This window comes from Thermobia domestica, chromosome 16, assembly GCF_964235325.1.
Source record: "Thermobia domestica chromosome 16, izTheDome1.hap1.1, whole genome shotgun sequence".
NCBI classification, from domain to species: domain Eukaryota; kingdom Metazoa; phylum Arthropoda; class Insecta; order Zygentoma; family Lepismatidae; genus Thermobia; species Thermobia domestica.
Genome location: NC_137469.1, coordinates 80979051 through 80998904, shown reverse-complemented (window position 1 = coordinate 80998904; position 19854 = coordinate 80979051). Strand labels below are relative to the sequence as shown.

At 33.4% G+C, this 19854-nt stretch overlaps 1 protein-coding gene across 1 annotated transcript in view; it reads right to left on the bottom strand.

Moving 5' to 3' along the window:
* Nucleotides 1–1269: 1269 nt before the first annotated feature.
* The window catches only part of LOC145673196 (uncharacterized), a 401214-nt gene continuing 382629 nt past the window's right edge, over nucleotides 1270–19854 (bottom strand). Inside the window, exons 22-26 of the mRNA XM_081742667.1 lie at nucleotides 19781–19853; nucleotides 16271–16482; nucleotides 10320–10525; nucleotides 3183–3318; nucleotides 1270–1601 (exon numbers count right to left, since the gene is read on the bottom strand). Coding sequence (XP_081598793.1) covers nucleotides 1413–1601; nucleotides 3183–3318; nucleotides 10320–10525; nucleotides 16271–16482; nucleotides 19781–19853 — 816 coding nt within the window. The 3' untranslated portion in view covers nucleotides 1270–1412. The remainder of the gene's footprint in view (nucleotides 1602–3182; nucleotides 3319–10319; nucleotides 10526–16270; nucleotides 16483–19780; nucleotide 19854) is intronic.

Below are 19854 nucleotides of genomic sequence, written 5' to 3'. Positions count from 1 at the left end.
CATTTTACAGGAATTTTAGTGTCATTTTATAGGTCACTTTTTAGAAAATTTTAGGTCAACAAGATCCGGGCCCTGCTTATCACAATGTTGCAGCCAAGAATGTGACTGTTTAAGAGTGTTATTAACGGTAAAAAGAATATATTTCACACATATGTATATTTCTATTCTCAGTATTTCTTCAAAGAAACTTGACACATTATTTTTCACTTTTCTAACACAAGGGTTTGAATACCTAATATTTAACTTACTCAAATTTAAACTCTATTAATTTTATTACCGATACTTATTTTAAAACTATTTCATTCACAACATTAAAATTTTAGATGTCATGTTAGCAGTTATTGCAGCAACATACTTCAAACTCCAACCTTTCCCTCATTCCTGTTGTTCGGCCATTTTGTTTTCAGGCGTTTACGTTTTTCTGAATATCTCAGCATATATTTGTTCTATCGAAATGAAAATTGCAGAATAAATCTCTATTTCAGATTTCCTTTAGAAATAAGAAGCTATTGAGTCATAATGTTATAGGCATCACTTTTTTACTCTTCTAACAGAAACAAACCCCGGACTCCCAAGCGTTACTGAACCAAATGTCTTTTGGATGACATGTGCTTTGAACTAAACATCCCTTGACGAAATGCCCCTTGGACCAATTGTCTTTTGGACGAAATGTCCTTTGGACCAAATGTCTTTGGACGAATTGCCCTTTGGACCAATTGTCTTTTGGACGAAATGTCATTTCGACCAATTGTCTTTTGGACGAAATGTCTTTTGGACTAATTGTCCTTTGGACGAAATGTCCTTTGGACCAATTGCCTTATGGAGGAATTGTCCTTTGGGCCAAATGTCTTTGGACTAAATGTCTCTGGACGAAATGTCCTTTGGACGAAAAGGGTGGTCACCTTATGCTAATCTACCAAGTGGTTCAAAAAATACTCGTCTGAAATATGAGGAGTGTATTTCCAAAACATGCTAAATCCAAAAATGTCTGATTTTGAATTGAAATGGAAGAGTATACTTTGGAACCTCTTACGTTAAATTTTATAATTGTTGTTTGTCAAAACACATTATTTTCTGCGGTAAATCCTGTTTGAAATATCACTTGCGATAGTGTTTCAATGTGAAAAGATATAAGCTTTTGCCCTTTCTGAAGAATTCTATCAAACGGATTTAGCATGTTTTCGAAATACACTCATCAAATGTTACATGTCATGGAGATAATGGATCTTCGATGAATAAAGGTTAATAGAGAAAATAGAATAAAATATATGTATTTGGTTATAATTTATTTGTAAAATGAAGAACACACAAACTTACAAAATACAACATATTTTTCAAGTGAAACATAAACGAAGAACTTATTTATTTAAAACAAATTATGACAAACATATGAATGTACCTTTTTATCAGAATTAGTTTGTTACAAAAGGCTCACTTTCAGAATAAGCCACGGAATATTGGTCCTCATAAACTAAAATGGCAGCTATTCCAATACGATACTGACTGTCACCTTCTAAGGCTGGGTCGGTGAATGTGATTGAATCAGTTTTTCCTGATTCCTCTGATCCAATGAGAATTGTAATGTTGCTTTCTCTCTGCGTCTGCAACGGAATATAATAAATTTAGCTTCTCTATATAAAGACTAAGATCATTTTGACATTAAAAACTATTTTGATCAGTTAAAACATGCTCGCAAATAATGCTGCATAAAACAAAATAAACAGTACCTATTTCAGAGAATGAATATGAATTAAAGCTTGCAGGTGTACAATAGGTTTAACACCATCGACCATATTGTGTACGAGAGAAAATAGCTTCAGCTCCTGTTGCATCCAAATAGGACAAACTGTGTACGTCACCTCTTGTTCTACTCAACTTCGCATAAACATAAATGTTCCAGTAATTACTGAAACAAGGTAAAGAAAGCCTAATTTCGATGTATCACTGAAAATCCCAGCTTTGCTCAAGTTGGCACTTGTGTCATTGTCCGGTAGCATGCCTCGATTAATATTATTAGGAATACATTGATCTTTGTAAATTGCTTTGGGAGCATGGGCGGAGTTAGGAATTGTGTGCTGGGGAGGCAGACCTTTTGGTCGGTCTTGGACCTGTGGAATACTCTGTGGTAGGTGGCCATCTTATGGGTAGCATTTTTATTTTTTTGTTAAAAAGTTGGGCGAGCAATGTCGCCTCAGAGCTCCGCCCATGGTTGGGAGGAAACTATTTCAAATATTAATTAAGGACATTATATACTGAACTATTAAACAAAAATCTACACTGCGTTAAAGTATGCGATACTGTGCAATTTAACCAAGTCTTTCACTTTTAATCGAGTCTATTTACGAGCAGTCGGAAGCTTTTCAGGTAAAACGATGAACCTATTTGTAATCTGAGTCAGGTTTATGTGCTTTAAATTCTTGCGGTTGTTATAGAAACACTTGCTGAATTCTCTCAGTGCTTATTTTTTAAGTTCTACATGAAAAGGACAAGACTTTTTTTTTTATTTCTATCCATCGTCGTTTGTTTAGTTTACTCTGTTGCGCAAATATTATCGTAACAGTTATGAAGCAAACATTCACGTTCCTGATAGTGATAACAACTAACTGGAAAATAAAGCCTTTAGATCCCTCCTCCCACTGGGAAATTATTAAGGAAATTTTGTAGGAAATTACGTTTCAGTTTTTTTTTTTTTTTTTTTTTTTTTTTTTTTTTAAAGAATCAGATTAAAACTTTGAGACAGTGTTACAACTAGTCTATGATGAGAAACCTTCATCAACTGTACTAGGATTGCATTTAGAAATAATTCAATAAATCTTTGCATGTTATTCTGTCGAAATGATGCAGATCGTAATTGCTTGATTGAAAGTAAATTATGTACTCAATCAGTCATTTCCAACTGACCAAAGAAAGACACAGAAGCGCGCTTTTACTATCAGATAAATTCCAGAGAAAAACTCTAGAACAAAGGAAAGGAATATGCGAGTTTTAGCAGTATATGCACCGTCATAGATCAATTTGCAGTTACTTACAAAACCATAGATAATGGTATTGATATTCTTGTTTCCTATCACCACTAATTTTTCTGTACGTAAGAATTTTTGTCTATCTGCTCCTTCTCCTTACTGCATAAATACCTTTTTGTTTTGCACTGATACTTACATATGGAGTTTACAAAATATTACCTCATTGAGCACTTGTGCTACATAAAATGTTCCATTTATAAGGTTTGCTATTTCCTCTTGAAGTTCGCTAGGCAATATTTTTGTTTGCGGTACCTCATCACGAGGTGAATCAACTATAACCAGAATCAGATAATTTCTGAAAAGAAAAAAAAAAACTGTAGAAAATTGTAAAATACTATATTATGATTAAATTAGTTAGGAACGTGTGCCACCAGTATATTCTAGTTACTTTCAATTTATTTCTGTTTTCATAAAATGCATGTTCAGAGTAGGAAGATATATAGATACATATAAGAGAAACTGTCATTTCAGCAGTGATATGATGTAAACTTAGAGGAAATATTTAGAAATATTGTTTCGTTAAAAGTATGACATATATGTGTATATATATACACATAATATTGTTTGATATTGGCCACTATAAAACACACAATTTTCCTGAATTGTACATTATTTACTTAGTTAATTTATTTCCCTAATCCTATTCTCGCTGGTCGAAAGGACTGTGTGTGTGTGTGTCTTCGTTGCACGTGGTCCCGAGTTCGAGTTTGATTCCAGGTGCGAGAGCAAAAAAATTTAACTTCGCAACCTTTCACTTTCATTAATCCTCCGTCTCCATTAGCCTAAAAGACATAATCGTGAGACGTTAAACTAAAAAATTTCATCTCATTTATTTCTACTATTTTATATATTAGAAGAGTCACAACAACAATTATACTTTTTCAAACTGATGATGTGCATATGGCTAATTAAAGCTTATATAGATTTCCTAGAAAAGATTTGAAAACAATAGTCATAAGCTGTAGCAATTAAAAAACAGATTTTAATGTTATTTTTATATTTTTTCAATAAAAACCTAAAATATTTTATCAAACTTGGCACATAATCTTGTACGAAAAGGCTAGGATCAATATTGTATGCCAAGGCATATTGTTTGATTAGAATTTCACTTCCTCTTTAACCTTGATCTAATATATAATATCAATTTCCACTTTCGCTTGAAACAAAAAAACATCATTCAAGCCGTAGGGATTAAACCTAGAACTATATAGTCAACATCACTTCTACTAACTACTTAGCTATTCTAATGTTCATTATAGTGAACCTTAATCCTTTCTTCTTTAATTTGGGTTTCAGTGTTTGCTTTGCTTCCTTTTCCAACACAGAGGCTACGACTAAAGAATCCTAATATTAACGTGAAATCCGAACCACGGCTTGAACTTCAGTGCAATTGGAGGGCTCACAGACCATCGAGTAAGATCAACTCTAACAGCAGAAGCTATTCTCCATTACAGTATACTTTCTCCAAAGGAGCTGAATTACAAGAATACCCCATCGGCCCCATTTTCTTCAGAATACATTTTCTTAATATTTATTTCAATATTCGAGCATAGAGCGTATCGTTCGACATAAAAAAATGCAGGCGGTCCCAGGTTCGCTTCCCGATTGGGCACTCGGTCGAAAAAGTGTAAAAGTTTTTTTTTTTTTTTTTTTTTAAGCTCAGCCATACTGAGTGAGGTTTTCCTGAGTTTATCTCATTCACATCAGCCAACTGCCGGGATGGTACCTAATATACAGGTCCCAGGCCGCTTCCTTCCCTTTCTTCGCATAGTGTGATCCCCGAGGGAGGTCATCCTCATACGTGACGAGCTAACATAGCTTTAGATGCTGAAAGTCCAGAAATCTAATTCCTAATTAGCAATCGACATTAAAAGAATACTTTCGCTAAGTATTTTATCAGGTGAATTTTAGACTTCAAAGCTCTCCAATAATTTGCAGTTTCGATTTCGGTAGGGCATCACGAATAACATGGCGAAATAAAGTCTTTAGAGTAAATGATTAAATTTCATCAACATAAAACTGAATACACAGAGTAATATACATTCTCATTTTATAAACGTAAAGCTTCTAAAAGTAATCATTTTATATCATATCTAAGTTGTTTTTTTTTTCAACTAAATAGTTTAACAGATCACTTAGGGATTTTGCAAACAAAATTACTCAAAACATACTATGCTGATTTAAAATATAGTATGAATCTTTGAAAGTATGAGTGTCATTTCAAGAGTCTTGCACGCAGAGCATGCCTGACCGTTTGAGAGGTGTAATCAAGTTCAATTTTATGTCAATTGTGAGTCACCGTTTGGGCTTGACGGTTGTGTCTGTGTTGGTTTGCGTGGCTGTGTTGTCAGAAATTCATTGTTAAAATGGAAGGTAAACCCGACTCAGACCGAATTACACATAGTGACCAGCGTTCCTATATCAAAATCGAAACTCTATGTGGAAAGAATCCAACTGAAAATTACAATGCTTTGCGAGAGGTTTGTGGAAATAGTGTAATGGATCGTAAAACTGTATCACGGTAACCAGCTCGAAGGTCGTGTAAGCACTCCGGACAACCCAAGAAATGGAAGACCATCAACTGCACCTCTGAGATTATTGTGAATGACATTTTGAGAGAGGATCGACGAAAAACATGTGAGAAAATTACATATGAGGCCAGAATGCCTGTCACTTCAGTTTACAGAAGCATTACTAAAAAATGAAAGATGAGAAAAATCGCTGCCAGATGGGTTTCACATGATCTGAGTGAAAAGCAGAAAGCATGTCGCAAAAGAATCACAGAATTTCTTCAAGGTTACCGATCAGAGGGAGATCAGTTTCTACGAAGGATTTTTGCAAAGGATTGAGCCCACCAGATTTCGGTTTATTTCGCAAATTGAAGGAACCACTCCGTGAAAAACGTTTCGATACATTTTAAGAAGCTTTCAGTGAGGTTACCCGAGTGATCAGACAGCTCAAAAATGAAAGTGCCTTATCTGGAATATAGAACTTACTAAAATGTTAAGAAACTGTCACACGCAAGAATGGAGATTATATTGAATGTCTGTGAAGATATTTTCTACAAGAAATTACTTACTTCCATAATATTTTTCAGTGTGCAGAACTTTTGAATAATATTAACATTTACAGTATCGTATGCACTGTTTACAAAATCAAGAATCAAGATATTCATAAACAATGAACACAAATATGAGTAATGCATAATATTATCTTCTGTATATGTTTCAGGTATGGGACTTTTTTTTTTTTTTTACGTGGAGTAATAACTTGTATGATATATAATTAATACATATTAGTTGTTTAAATCTATTCTAAATACATTAAGAGAAAGTTAAATGATTACAAGCACATACAAAATACAGCAATCACATTTACGAAATTCATTTGTCGAAAATATCAGAACATATACATAAAACGTAGCAAAAACAGATCTGTTTTCAATATATCATAACTTCACATGTAAGTGAAGAGGACAAGTACAGTTGAACAATTATATGTAATCTAATGAATTATCAACATTATAACATATTATATAATATTCAAGCAACTTTTTATAGTATATTGTATTTTTCTGATTTCAAAAAAAAAAGTTACAAGATTTTTAATTTCATTATTTTCACAACATTAAGTCGTATATTTTGCTAATTAGTCTAGTTATTGACACATATTTCTTTTCTATCATATACCCTCCCTGGGCTTTTTTTTTACAGCTACAGTATTCTTGAATAACTTAGTTCGGCAAAGTAAGAACATATGCTCGTAAACTACGAAGTGGTTTCAACCTATTATTACTCTCTCATTATAGCTAATCGTATAAAAGTTTTTGTTTGTTTGTTTGTTTGTTTGTTCTTTTTTCACGCTTACAGAAATTAATACTTTTACTTATACAATAGTATTCGGTACTCTGACTCTTGCTAAGTGCCTACATATTGAACAAAAATTTAAAAAAAAAAAAAAAACGAATTGTTAAATTTTTTTACGTATGTTTCTGACTTTTGTTTTTCTCTGTGTGTAGTTGATGAACGGCAAACTTAACGCAATTAGCTGATCGTTAGCTTATGCAACGAATCATAGGATCACAGTAACCTTCGTATGACTTTTCTAAATATGAACACATTTGATTTTTATTTGCATATTCTTCAGTAATTTTGGGATAGATAACATTGCTTTGACATTGCGGTTTCTCCTGCAAGCTTTTCACGACAAAGAATGCGTACTTGACATTAGAGACTATTTAGATCTTAGATCTTACCCCTCTACTGCAGCTAGAAGTTATAGACGTACTACTTCCAGTTTCACTATTAAATTTACATAATTTGGAAGTCTACTGTAGTTTCACATGAAAGTCTTTTGTTTTTTAATAGTTTTTCGTTTTCCAAAAAAAAAATCTTGAAAAAATAGTTTTTCATTTTCCGATATTTGTCGAAAAGACAATTCCTAGTAGAAACAAGTCATTAGCTATCTGTCCAACGGTTTTAAATATTTTCGATTTGACAGCTTTTTGTGGTTTTCAATATTTATTTCAAACATATGGGAGAGTGCTTCATTCTGGAGGAGTAAACGAAACTTCATTCTGTATTGATCTCTAGTAATAAGGTGTCAAAACATCTGAAAATGTACACAGATTGCAATGATTGCTTGACATAGCTGTAGAGTCCAAAAGATGTTTGTAGTTGAAATAATTAATTAAAAGTTGACAGGGTATGTCTAGAAGACTATAATTAGGTTTTCTGTAGTTTGTGAAGTTACTAGAAATATAGACATTGCAACACACTGGTTCAGGAGATTCTGCACAATCATTTGGGAACCGCCAATGGTTTTCGTGTAGTTCGCCAGACACATTGTCTGCTGGACAGAAGCAAAAACAGCATAAACCAACACTGTAATAGCTTCAAGAGATGTTAGTTAGAGGGAATTGCTCTAACAGTAAATAATACAGTTGAATAATACATGGATTTCATTACATTTCATTCTGATTCACAAACCAGAAGTCTGTCAGAAGAGTTGTGCATAGCATAAAAATGCTCACATAAGGTGTGTTCTGTTTCTTGTGTTCCTCAGGTCACTGTTGCAATATTATGGGATTGTGGCGAACCAAATTTATAACAAAATTGGAGAAGCTGCATAACTGACCACTGCTGCAGTGCAACAAAATAATCCGAAAACAACATATTATTCGCCTAGAGAATGTGTTTTATCGGTTTTGCTCTGTAAATTACTCCAATATACCGCCCGATATAGCATTCAGCCACTATCGTCTCTTCCCAGAACTGAAGACACTTGTACAAGTGAGAGATTTCGAAATTGAAATACCCAAAAATGTGCTATTAAATCAGTGGATAAAACAAACTTCTAAAAGTTCTTTAAAGATGGATACAAATTTAGTTTCACTTTGGGAAGTTAAACAGAAACTACAATTTAACATGTAGAAAAGAATAATTTAATCCAAACTTTCGGAACATAGAGACTAATCGAAGCAACGTTATTTAAAATGAATTGAGTATTTCTTTACTTCTGTTTCCTTCGCAAATTGATTTTTTTTTAAATTCTTTTTTCATATTTAACTTATAAATATTATTACACTCAATTTCTAAAAACAACTATATCTAAACAAAGTTTTATTCATAAAAAGTAATTATAATAGTAAAGTTTAAATTTCAAGAATATGAGATTATTTTCCATGTGCTCTTTAATTATATGCTTGATTGCAAATCTCATGTTCTTTCTGCTATTTAGCGCGCTTTTATTTGGCTCTTTTATCTAGCTCTCTCGTAAGCTATCCTTAGCCTTGCTAGTGGAAGATGTTATTTCCACTTCAAACTGCCTATGCAGTATTTTGTTAAAACTACAGTGGAATCTGTTGCACAAAATATAGATAAAGAAGACAGTATATTTTCGTAAGGAACTAGCTGCAATTTTGATATATTTTTCAGCGATGGCTCAAGCAATACGAAAATTTTATGATTTTTTAATATACTAAAAATGCCAAGATCTGTTAGTTCCCCTTCTCTGAATTGAAACATTATGACCAACATTATTAAATAAATAATAACATAGAACGTTGAAATATTTCAGGGCAGATGACAATTGATGTTGAGAACTAACATGGGTAAAATCGAAACAATAGCATATGTTTTTAGTATTTTACTATTATAAATGCTATCATAGATGTATCGTAAATCTGTGTAAATCTGCTCGTAGATACCATTGTAAATACAAGCTGAATATAGTACATGTAATTTTAATTATATTTTCAACCTCCTTGCGGGGGCTTATATCAACTTAACAATAATTGATATGCGAAGGAGATTGAATTAATTATAATATGAGCGTTTAACTTTACAATTATGCATTTATTGTCTTATAGTTCGAGTAGAGTTTGGTGTCGGATGTTGTGATGTAGATTTACGTAAAATAGCTAGATCACATTAATAAACCTGTTGGCGAATCAGTCAATTTGAGAGTAACAGAGATGCATTACTACATACCTCGTTGTAAACTGGATACGAACTCCTGGACACGGAGTTCGTCGTCGATGTTCCACACACAGTGGATGGATGTCCACTGGAATCGCTGTTGCTCTCCAGATGGGATTCCAAGAACTGCTTTACTAACGTAGTTCCTGCGACTTATCCTCGGAGACTGATCAAATAACGTCTCTCCTGCGACTGATCTCCTAACGGATTCTCTGTGACTGATCCCCATTCAGTCCCACATTACCTTTTTATGTTAATTTTCATTATGACGAATTTTGTTGTTCTCTTACCAAATTCTGCAGCTCATACATCTCTGTGCTGAAACTGTGCTGAAATCGCAGTTTCTGCATTTTCTCTCATTGACCAAATTCTCCAGACAGTTTACGTCTGCGATTTTCACAATTTTACCTAATTTTGATAATGTGTAATTGTGAACACAAATTTATACAGAGTTTACATTTTTCTTGTTGCTTCAGTATTTGTTTATATTCTTGTGACACTTGCAGACTCGTGTCTGTTACTTCATGAAAACAACAATCATAAGCAGTATGTAATCTGATGTTATAATCTGTCTGTCTGCAACCTAATTAATTTCTCACAACAAGTTAATTTATAAACAATACTTTACTTTTCCTCTTTTTAGCCAATTAATAAAAATTGAATGAATTTTGATATTAAAAATATTACTGAATTTTGGCATACCGTGACAATATGTACTAACACTAGAATTTCTCTTTCAAATTTAGATATGTGTTATTCTATTATCTTGACAAAGAATAAATAACATTAAAAACATGTACCAGAATTTACAACTTACCTTACGAGATCCTCATAAACAGTAAGTGGTTGAAATGTAAATTCATAATTAGAATTTGAATCGCCATGACGTTTAATGTTAGTTGGTGGTTCCAGTGAAGGTACAGGAGGTTTTGTGGTAGCACCAATTTGCGCTGTTGGTCCCATTGTGATGGTCTTTGCTGACACACTGATGGTGTATTTGGAAGCTGGATTCAAATCAGTAAACTGAAATGAAATTACCAATAAGAGTGAAATCACTGTTGTTAAAGTTTCACGAAGACGTTTCTTTGTTATCGGAAAAAAGCAAGTAAGTACGGGAGAAGTGACGTATCTTGAAGAAAGTCACATCGCCAAAAAAAATAAAATAAAAAAAACTGTTGTTTCAAGAGATAGTTTGGTCGATTGAGAGGGTGTAGGGGACATAGTGATGACAGAATTTTAGACTTCATGGTTGCGTTTGGAGTAGTTATGAAGTAAACATACTAAGTCCCTGGATCCACGAGGTAAGTAGGGTAAACGGTGAGTCCTAGCGAAGAAGTTCTATGTTCAAAATGAAAGCTGACAAAATTGCCTACAAGATGGTTTATATTCCTTTCTTAACTATTCCCAATAGTTTTCGAGTTATCCGCCTGCATAAATCACAAACTTTCATTTAAAAAACGCTTTTTTCTCTCACGTTTTTCGACAAAATTTGCTTTCTAGCGCCTCAGCCCTTACATTTACAGCAAGGTTGTTAGAGAAGAAACTATAGAGCATGTGGTCGAATTATAGCAATTTGAAATTTTCGGGTAAATTTCGTGATTCCGAAAGAAAACTATATATTTCTTTGTATTTCTTTGTATATGTGGTTGCGTTGTGTATTTACACTATAAAGACTATGTAGGAGGTAGTTGTATAATAAATAACCAATTGGGTCCTCCGTTTCCAAACCGGCTATTGTCTATTTACAGAAAATCCCATTAAACCGAGAAAAACTGTAGGATCGATGCGTTTTGTAGAACTGGAAGTATTTGGGGAAATGTTTTTCACATGAACACACTGAAGTATTCCAAGTTCTACAAAACGTGCAGATCCTACATTTTTTTCTAAGTTTTGTGGGATTTTCTGTAAATGGAAAAGAGTCGTTTGGGAACGTGGACGACATTTGTAAAAATTGCATTTATTAAAAACCCAATCACATTGAGGTAAGTGCAGTACATGTAATGGCAAGAACATTACTCAACTACACTACTGTAAACTTAGGTATCTTCATCAAAATAAGAAAACTACACAAACAAAATTAAGAAAATTCTGTTGCTTTGACTCTGTTGAAACAGAAGGGTTCGGCAATTGGCTGAGTGGGTGGCTCATGTCACTTATTTTTATTTATGTTATCTTCATCTCATTTTCGTATTTTCAAGAGATGTGGGTGGGAGTTCTCTCTCTTCAACATCATCATCCTCACTGTCGAACACGGGGACGCCATTGACAGAATTCCTCAGGCAGTGTTTTGGCATAGACGGGAACAGTTCATTGACTCTTTCCTGCAAGCACATTCGTCACTGCTACAGCCCTTGGTGCACCAACAGAAATTCTTTTTCAAATGTTTTTATGCTCCTGCAAGGTCTTTAGTCTCCACGGGAGCGTGGTGGTTGACTGTCTTCTGCTCCCAGACCTACAATTAAGGGGGTGGCTCGATTTTTAACCAGAACTGTACCTGGTGATACATTCTAAAGGAATGCTTCATTGCCTTCTCAGCTGATGAGAGAGAAGAGATGTCAGGTTTAATATCTACTACGTACTTGACAAATGACTAGCAGCGGTAGAGGATAAGAGATCCCTCCTTTCCTAGAGTGCCACACCATCTCAAATGTATTGTTGTGTATGTTTTCTCAGCCTCAGCTTTTGATGAGAAGGGACTGGATAAAACTTCAGCTGTTTTCGAATGTCTAGGTGTTTCTAGTAAAGTTTAAGAAAAACATTATAATTATAATTCATCCGCCATTGTGCTAGGCCAATATTTGGAAGAATTTCTTTCACAGAACAGTATTAATTTGTGACTGACAAAAATATCCTCTTTATAAAATAAGACAAAAAAAGGTTATAAGTTGTATATTTTATAAAAGTGTTTTAATCAAACACGTAGATCGTTGCAAGTTTCCAAAACAGTACTCCCAAAAAACCAAAATCCTCGATAGGAATTCCTTATTTTCCACAATTATCGACAAAAATTCAACGTATTCTTGCAAAGCATAACATATCTGCTTCAAGTATTTCCCTCAAAAATCTACAAAAACATCTCACCGGATTTAAAAGTTATTTTATTGATCCACTAAATAAGACAGGCATTTACCGCGTTCAATGCGAATGTGACTCCTCATATATAGGCCAAACAAAACGCAATATTAACACTCGAGTTAAGAAACATTTTAGACAATCAAAAAAGTCACAAGAAGAAGGCATGTCGGGTTTGGTGCTTCATTTAAAACAAGTTAAGGTAATAGGTTCTGCAAAATAAAAAATAAAAAAAAACAAAAAAACAAAAAAAAAAAAAACAACGGGAAATTAAAGAATCGTTCTTCATTCATAAATACAAACCTACATTTAACCTTGATACTGGCAACATTGATAGAGCTTGAGTATCTACCTTTGATGCCTACTTTGAATCTGGCAATAGTGACGTAACATAGACTCCGCGCTTTCTTTAATTCAGTCCACTCTTTTTGCACTTCGCTCTGCTCACCTCAGGATCTACTCTGTACGTTACTTTTATTTAGTGGTATGTATTCCTTTTTTTTATACCTTTTGTCTTCTTTCCGTTTTAATCCCTTTCACCTTGACACTGAGGAAGGAACCAGTTGTTAGTTCCGAAACATGTAAAAAGTGTTTAGCCTTTCCACGGGAGGATTCATTGGTAAGTAGCTAATTTTTGTTAATGTTAATTTAACGAAACCACTTCACTTTTACAAAATGCTGCAAATGTGAAGGCATGTAGTAAAAGGACGCTCTTCAGTTTCCCCTACTACATCTGTTGGTTAGAGTATATGTTGTTCTTGGCTTGTTCTCCGCCAGGTTTTGCAAATGAAATGTCTCGGACAGCTGGAGATTTTGCCATTAGAAGAACTGCTAATGATATCGATGCTGGCTGTTTCTGATTTTTCAGTGGCTGTTGTAACAATCAACACGTCAGCATCGTCTGATGCTTGAAGAGTTTCGATCCTATCGTGTAGTTTTGACCGCAGCAGGTCAATCAGTTTACTTTTGTTGTGCTCGTTAGAGAAAATGATCTTGCTTCATTGTTATTTGAATGTCCAAATTGAAGTTTGTTAATTGATTTCTTCATTCGATAGCGTCGTTTCTGTTCAGTTTCCTATGTTCTGTTTGCTGAATTGGCGTACCCACCAAAAACTATAGTGCAGCTCCTCCCAGAATAGTGGGTCTTCACGAATTTCACATATACCTCACAAATTGTGGAAACTGAGGATCCTCTTTGCCAAATTACTTTGTGCATAAGAAATCTTCCATAAATAATTAAGTCAAAGCTTGATAAGTGTATGTCGTTGTCGATTGGATCAGAGTGTATAGTACTGATTTTTTTCTCATGCTACTTTCATTGAAGAAGGTTAACTGGAATGGGACAATTCGTATGCCAAATAATTCTTCAAGACTTCATGCGTCTTTTTGATTATGGAAATCCTTTGAAAAGCCGGAAATGTCTGTAACCCTTTTATTGTGGATCTTAATGGATGAACTCACAGACGAAAGAAGGAGTGTCCTATCTTTCCGTAACAGCCTGATATCTGAAAACGACAATCATACCATTTTAATCATTGCTTACTTACCAACTATAACAGCATCGTAGCAATTGCCTATAGTGTCTCCCACCTTCCTCCCGGATATCAACATAATATTAGTGTTTTCAGTAAAGAAAAAAATATCAACGCTGTGAGTTTAGCAATATCAACACCATTTTTATTTTTACGAACTCACCCAAAATTTTCATGTTGGTTACTTGAGATGAAGAAAATCCCACAGAACTCTTCTAGTGGTATACAAATGTTATTGGCATCACTCAACCCGATGGCCCACTTGCTGATAACATTAGTTGTAATACCCCGCCCACGTTATAATCCACCACAGCTTTTAAAGACTTGCATCAGACTGGATTTGATAGTCATACCTGCTCAAAAGCAATCAGACCACTGCATCATGAAGTAATCAGAGTTGTCGAATTTTTACTACTCTTCTGGCATTTTTAAACGGAAGATTCATCGTATGCACATACAGACGGCAGGATATCGCGTACGGGAAGTCGGCCAGATTGGTGCTTTTTACACAAGTTAGGTAATCATCTGACCCCTCATATGAATGTACTCTTTCATTAAATTTACCATTTTTAAGTATTGGACCCATAGTTTCGCAGTTCATCCATTTTCACTAAACTGAGGAAATCTCGTAAGAAATCTAAGGCGAGAGAAAATATAGAAGAATGAGAGCCACCTTCTGAGTCAGTTTCCGGACTCTCACGCACCAAGAGAACCAAAACAACAAAATTTATGTGTGAATAGTTTTACGCGAATTCAACAATTACTCAAAAACTGTTCTGCTTATCTTTTTTTTTCACATTTTAATTACAGTATTTAAAATTTATAATAGAATAGTTTTTGGCATTACATACCCTACCTTAGTGTAATTGGATTTTTAGTAAATGCAGTTTTAATAAATGGTTGTTCATTATTCAATTACCTTCTCTCCAGACTTCATAGTGTAAGTACACAACACAACAGCATATATACAATATACAGTTTTCTTTCGAAATTTCGAAATTTACCCAAAAATTTCAAATTGCTATAGCTTTTGATCACTTGAAGATAAAATATTAAGTAAGAACTCATTTTAAAGAAACTTTAATTCTCGACAAATTCTTCTCTATGAACTTTGCTGTAAAACTAAGTGCTGAGGCGCTAGAAGCCAAATTTTGTCGAAAAGCGTCAGGGAAAAAAAAAAGTTTTTTTATGAATATTTGCTATTTTCGCAGGCAGATATCTCAAACTATTGAGAACAGGAAAAACAAAAAGAATATAAACAATCTTGTAGGAAATTTTGTCAGCTTTCATTTTGAAGATGCATAACTTTTCCGCTAGGACGAACTGTTTTCTTAATATAAGCGAAAAAACAAAACCACTGACCTTTTCCATGTTCTCCTGCGCCATGACCACCTCGTAGGTCTGGGAACTTTTAGTGTGTGTACCACCTAACTACTCCAAATACAACCGTGAAGTCAAAACTTCTGTACCCGATCATGTAACTGTAGATCCTCTTTTGAACGTTCATTGAACCGACTATAAGGGAAAAAGATTAGCTAACGTATCAATTCTTGTATATAGTTTTTTAAGACTATATGGAAACTTTTATTTCAGTTTGAGTGATAAGATTTAAATTTTTACCAATGCCACTGTTTCAAGAATCGCAACTGTCTCCGAAGTCAGCTTCCAAGAAATGTAAACTGTGTCCTGCTGTAAAGAAAATTAAATAAAAGGAGGATAAACAGAGGACGGAAATATCAAGAAGAAACCGTCAATCTCAAAAACTTCTCAGAAGAAATGATATACTAAAGGATTGAGGGAAACACGGCATTTTGAGAACAAAATATGTATTTGTTTTTTTCTGTTTTCAATTACCTTTTCCATTCAAAGAAATGCTTACTTCTAAACAATTTAATAAGCGCTGAAAAATCAAAAGTTAAGAACATTTGGCTCACGTATGAAAAAAAAAAAACAAAAAAAAACATGTAGTTTATTTTTTGCTTTTGGGTTCTTTTTCTAATGAAAATTCTAATGAGCATTGAACATAACACGTAGTTGTTACTTAAATATAATCATTTTTACGTAATTTTACAATACATACACTAAACTATATATGCATTTATTTACCATTGCTACATAAACACTTAATATAGGAGTTGTGAATAGAATAGTTCAAATTTCATACCTCATATTCATAAGACAAGCTTTCGTTTTCCACCAAATATTCTTTTATTGGAAAATAAGCACAACAGTTGGAAACGTTATAAGAGTCTATTTCTTCCACATTCAGAAGATAGGATCGAATAATTCCATTAGCCAGGTCAGGATGATCCCACTTGATCTTCAATGAGCTTGAGTCTGTAGAAATCAGCTCGAGATTTTGTGGTTGTGTTGGTGCTAAAAATGAAAAGATTATTATTAATTTCATAAATATTTTACAAATGAATCATTTCTTCGAAATAACACTGCATAGCACATTTTGAAATTTTACTAAGATACCAGTGGAATCATGCTGTATAGAATATAACTGACATATACTGACTCGTTTCTCTTTTGTCCAAGTTATGGCACCTATTATACTGGCAAACTCTGCACGTAGCATTGCTGTTTCGTTTTTCTCAGTTTCACTGACATGTGCCAAACAGCGTTATTCGGAGCAATGCATCAATTTTCAGTTTACTAATGTGCCACTTTGTATCGCTTATTTACTACTAATATAAATGTATTTACAGTCTAAATATCATCACTGATTCTCACTATTAGAATGTAATAAAGGATTTAATTTCCATTATGTTACTATTAGAATGTAATAAAGCATTTAATTTCCATTATGTTACTATTAGAATGTAATAAAGGATTTAATTTCCATTATGTTACTATTAGAATGTAATACAGGATTTAATTTCCATTATGTTACTATTAGAATGTAATAAAGCATTTAATTTCCATTATGTTAGTACCAAATAATGTTAGTACAGGCCACCACATGAAACTTTATACATCTTCCTTTTCTTAAATTGAATTAAAAAGGATGTCTTATTGCAAAATTAGTACAAAGATTTAAAAAAAAATATATATATATAAAGAGACTTGTTACAGGTGGTTTCGAGAAACTTGAGCCACAATAAACCTCTCACATAGGTAAATCACCCTTTACACTTTCATTCGAATCGAATGTTATAAGACCAGCAATGAAGAATATATTTATGAAATATGAACAAAATCATTATATATGTTTTAGAAAATTTCATCCCAAAAGAAGTCAAACCCTTAGTAAACAATCCGGTCTAAATTCTTGGAAAAAATTACTAAATATGTGTTGTGAGATTTGTTAATCAATGCGCATCAACGAAATTCGAAAAAAAATCAACAGAGGTCATCTGAACAAAACTCTTTACCGGTTAAGTACATTCTCAATAATTTTGTGTGAAAAGCTATTTATACCATTTGATTCTTATATATTTATTTGTTTATTTCACACTAGTCTTGGATATTAATTTGATATTCCTTCTAAAATTTTGTGTTTCTTGACTGAAACTATCAGTTTATCTCTTTACATTTCGGCGTTCATCTTTAATGCCTTCGCATCTTAGCAAAAATCTTCATATAGAAATATGATGGTTGATTTAACTTCCCTTTTTCAGCATCAAAGCTATGTGGGAGTTTAATCTACAGCTTATTAAATCGAACCACACGAGCTTCTGCAGGAAATCGAGATTCCGTGCCAAAGGCACCTCTATTAACCATATCACAAAACACATCCAATTTAGCGTCAATCATATCAGCTAAAAGGCACAGTAAATAAGTTTGCTTTTAGTGTAAATAAAAAAGTGTTAGATTTGAGTCTAGCACGAAAATAATTCCAGTGTAAATCAAATAAATATATGAATATCAGAAAAAAAATGCCTTGTTTTATTGTTAAATTCTTTTAGCTATAACTTTATTCATATTCAAAAATTAAAAATGGTGACCAAATGTTTAGCTAGATTCTATACGGCATTTAGCTACTGTCTCAAGACGTCTTCTAGCAGCGCTGTGCATTGGCTATTGCTTCATCTTAATTTAAAGTGATATAATATACATGTTTTTACTTGTGAGACTATTCAATAGCAGTTTTTTTTAATGCAATATCTAACCGTTTGTTCGTGCATTACGGTATTTGCTAGCTCTGCAGACATTTTTTGGGTTTTAATAACTTAACATTATCGAATAATTAGTACAAACTATACGACAAGAACCAAAACAAAGCCAACAAAAGAAGGAATAAGAGATTCAATTCTATTTGTAAATGCAAGGCAAGTGTAACGATTTTCTTTTCTATTCTTTCAGCTTCATTGCATTGGGAGTTCTGAGGTTATATAGGTACTTACTTACTCAAATTCAGAACATTCAACAATAGTATTCCACCCTCAAACTTCAATCCTTCTGCTACACAGATTATGTTTAAAACTAGCTTACACAACAACAACATGAATAGGAGTATCAGATTAAACTGGAGACAAGCACGAAAACCAGAGGTTTTTGTGTAATAGACGAGTCAAGTAATTTCGCCATTTCCCCAATCTAGTTAAGTACAAGGTTTTAAAAGTCACAGTTTTGGTTCCACCCAATACGTCTGCTAGATAAAAAAAGACACAGCCTGGTATGTATTTTACTTTATTTTTATGTAAATATGTATCATTACCTTCCTTATATTCGATCCATTTGTTCTACAAAATTTCCCTCTGCGGAAATTAACCCCCAAAAATTACAATTCCCTGTTTTATTACAATATTATAAGAACGCAAAATATAATCATTGTAATTTCGATATGTAGCTCGTGTCTTCCGAACCCACCGGAAACAAATAGTGCCGGAAGTACTGGCGCAAGTACGCCATGCTTAATCCATTTATTGGAATAGAAATTTGAAACAAGATTTCTGTACATTATTGCCACCGTCACTTCTAACACTTATTGCCACTATTACTAACATTATTATTACTACTAAGAAATCACGTTTGTACCTAACTACATAAAAATGACACAAAAACATTTGTAGTTACAGACGTCTACCTTATAATTATCATTTCTAGAGCTCCTCTCAGCCGAAGAAAAGTCCTATGTTTCAGAACCGTTTTGTGTGAAAGTTGACAAGTCATTTATAAGTTTACCTGAACACAAATTTTGATAATTACAACTTCTGTTGACATTCTATAATCTGACCATAAAGCACCCATTATACTACTAACATTCGTTTCCATATGTCCATTACTGACTAGTATAGCGAGAATATATCGCATTATTTTCAACAAGTTTGATGCGTTTTCTCTGCCGAAAAAAAAAAAAAAAAAAACATTCCAAAATTTACCACAATAATTTATGCGTACAGCAAAGGTGCACGCGCTAGTCACTAGACCAACATGGAAGATTGTCAGAGAATACAATAGTCATGTTAAAAGATTGGGAAACGCTTCGAAAGTTATTCACGATATTCTAAGGAGACGCTACTGATTAGTCTTATACTAAAAACAAATGAGATAGAAAAAGAAAACATAACCATCTTTTTCACAGACAATGAAAAGCAAAAATTCATAAAATATGTTAGAATATCAGATTATTCAAATATTACCATTTATCTCCAGTCATGTCATATTTAGTTGTTTACATTAATAGAGTTCTAAATGATCTGCATATAAATTAAAGATGTTACTGTACCTTCTTCTTTGGTAACATCTGTTACAGAAATTTCTTCTCCATCTTCGGGAATTTCAACATTTCTTGCTCGTACC